This window comes from Penaeus chinensis, chromosome 6, assembly GCF_019202785.1.
Source record: "Penaeus chinensis breed Huanghai No. 1 chromosome 6, ASM1920278v2, whole genome shotgun sequence".
Classification (NCBI taxonomy): Eukaryota; Metazoa; Arthropoda; class Malacostraca; order Decapoda; family Penaeidae; genus Penaeus; species Penaeus chinensis.
This window is the reverse complement of record NC_061824.1, coordinates 37,934,804-37,937,303: the sequence shown is the minus strand read 5'-3', so window position 1 is coordinate 37,937,303 and position 2,500 is coordinate 37,934,804. Positions and strand designations below refer to the sequence as shown.

Sequence of the window (2,500 nt, the reverse complement as noted above, 5' to 3'; positions counted from 1 at the left end):
TGACAGCTCAGCGGCGTCAAGGGATTCGCTGCTGACGCTGACGAGGGCGAGGCAGGGCGTGTCGACGAGGAGGGAGAGACTGGCGGAGTTTCCACACGCAGAAGGTGTCAGCGCGCCGGCTTTTACGAACGCGGCGCCGATCGTCTGTAGAGAAGGAATTTGAGTGAGAGCAAGAAAATGCAAGAACATGCATTTAAGAATATGCTGTATACTTATTGGCTGTATTGTTGTTGTTGTTTTTTTCCGGTTGGTTATTTCATTTACGATGTTTTTTTTAGTTTCAATCCTGTGCAAAAAAGAGATATGAGTAATTATTAATTCAGTTTTGAATTATCGCCATGTTTATTTCTCTGTGAAAACTCACTTTATAACTTGTATAATCATAACAATACATCAGTGAAGATTAGTTGTACCTCATGATAATATACACAAAATACGGCAACTGATGTAAACAAAACACAAAACATTTTCTTAAACAAAGTCAAGCAAACCTTCGTCTTTTACTGAAAAAAAAAAAAAAAATACTTCAACACAACACCTGTAGAATCTCACCGTCTATCACCCAATCGTTCGTCACTCACCTAAAAATCTATCTACTGACCTTAGTAGGCTCGTGACACACGGCATGGAGGTCATGACCTTGAGAGATGACCTTCACGTGAGGATTGGCGGCGAAGAGCCTCGTCTGATCGAGGTCAAACGAGGGCAACACGACATAACTGTGGGACACGTTGTCAGGGGTCGAACCGTGGTCAAGCCAGGCACTGTGGGAGGAGGGAAGTAGGAGTGATTGGCTGACTGACTGACTGACTGGCTGATTGATTGATTGATTGATTAAGTGACTGACTGATTGATTGAATAACTAATTAATTAAGTGACTGACTGACTGACTGACTGACTGATTGATTAAGTGACGGGCTGATTGATTTGCATGAAGACACGAAGAGGCTTTAATTTAAACTCGAAATATATATTATACAGTGACAGTTGTATAGTGAAAATTAAAATGGGTTACGGGCGTAATTCTGTTTTGACAGTTCTTCAAAAACATTATGAATTTGAATGGAAAAAAAATCAAAACCTGTCGAAATACTTTTCATAGCAAATGTAATTATAAAAGAAGTGCTGATAATGCCTTAGAAGATCATTCATTTTTATGCACGTTTATAATTCGCCTAAAAAAATAGCATGCGTAATTTGACGTTGGATAGTGAATGACGATCGATGGATGAGATAGACTTCATTCTTGTTTAGTTTTATAACGTAAATAATTGTGAAATCATTAATTCCCAGTTATTTATTATGAAGAAATAGCTTTTACTCACACGAAATAATCCTTACACATGGCAGTACCAAAGATAGATTGATAGGTAGATAGACAGATAGACAGATAGATAGATAGCCAGATGGATAGATAGATATAACAGAAAAAACTCATAACCCACATATAACTCTATCTGTCTGTCTGCTTGTCTGTCTGTCTGTCTGTCTCTTTCACTCTCTCTCTCTCTCTCTCTCTCTCTCTCACTCTCTCTTTCTCTCTCTCTCTTTCTCTCTCTTTGTCTATCTGTCTGTCTGTCTGTCTGTCTGTCTGTCTGTCTTTCTCTCTCTCTCTCTCTCTCTCTCTCTCTCTCTCTCTCTCTCTCTCTCTCTCTCTCTCTCTCTCTCTCTCTCTCTCTCTCCTCTCTCTCTCTCACTCTCTCACTCACTCACTCACTTCACTCACTCACTCACTCACTCACTCATTCACTCTTTCTCTCTCTCTCTCTCTCTCTCTTCTCTCTCTCTCTCTCTCTCTCTCTCTCTCACTCTCTCTTTCTCTCTCTCTCTTTCTCTCTCTCTCTTTCTCTCTCTTTGTCTATCTGTCTGTCTGTCTGTCTGTCTGTCTGTCTGTCTTTCTCTCTCTCTCTCTCTCTCTCTCTCTCTCTCTCTCTCTCTCTCTCTCTCTCTCTCTCTCTCTCTCTCTCTCTCTCTCCTAAATACACTCACAACCCACGCATACATATAACTCCTCACGTAAATATATCAATGGCATCATCCCCGTGCGTTCGAGAGTCAGCCAAAGTAAACAGCCTTTCGTCTCCATTCAAGAAGACGTAACCGATATTCCGATGATGTAGAAAGACAGGCTGGGTCTCCACGTTGTTTCCGAAAGCAGCTGTCACTTCCTCTCCGTTGTTCGTTCCTATTACGTAAGTTCCCTCGAAGGCCAGCTGTGAAGAGGGAAGGGGGGAAGGTATCAGCTGATTTGGTTGTTTATAGGGGTTGGAAGAGAGAGAGAGGGGAAGGGGGAAGGTGGGAGGGAGTGGGGTGGGAGGGAGGGAGGGAAGGAGGGAGAAAGGGAGAGAGGAAGGGAGGGAGGGAGGGTGGTGGGGATGGATGGATGGAGGGAGGGAAGGAGGAAGGGAGAGTGGTAGGGAGAGATGGAGGAAAGAAGGAAGGGAGCGAGAGAGAGAGGATAGGAGTGAGAATGAGAGAGACAGACAGACAGACAGACACA

General features: G+C 43.0%; 1 protein-coding gene across 1 annotated transcript in view; it reads right to left on the bottom strand.

Annotated features, from left to right (window-relative positions):
• LOC125026686 (chondroitinase-AC-like) overlaps positions 1-2,500 on the bottom strand; it is a 19,320-nt gene that overhangs the window by 657 nt on the left and 16,163 nt on the right. The window contains exons 13-15 of the mRNA XM_047615293.1: positions 2,017-2,213; positions 602-764; positions 1-144 (exon numbers count right to left, since the gene is read on the bottom strand). The exon at positions 1-144 is cut by the window's left edge and continues 657 nt beyond it. Of these exons, the coding sequence (XP_047471249.1) occupies positions 1-144; positions 602-764; positions 2,017-2,213 (504 nt within the window). The remainder of the gene's footprint in view (positions 145-601; positions 765-2,016; positions 2,214-2,500) is intronic.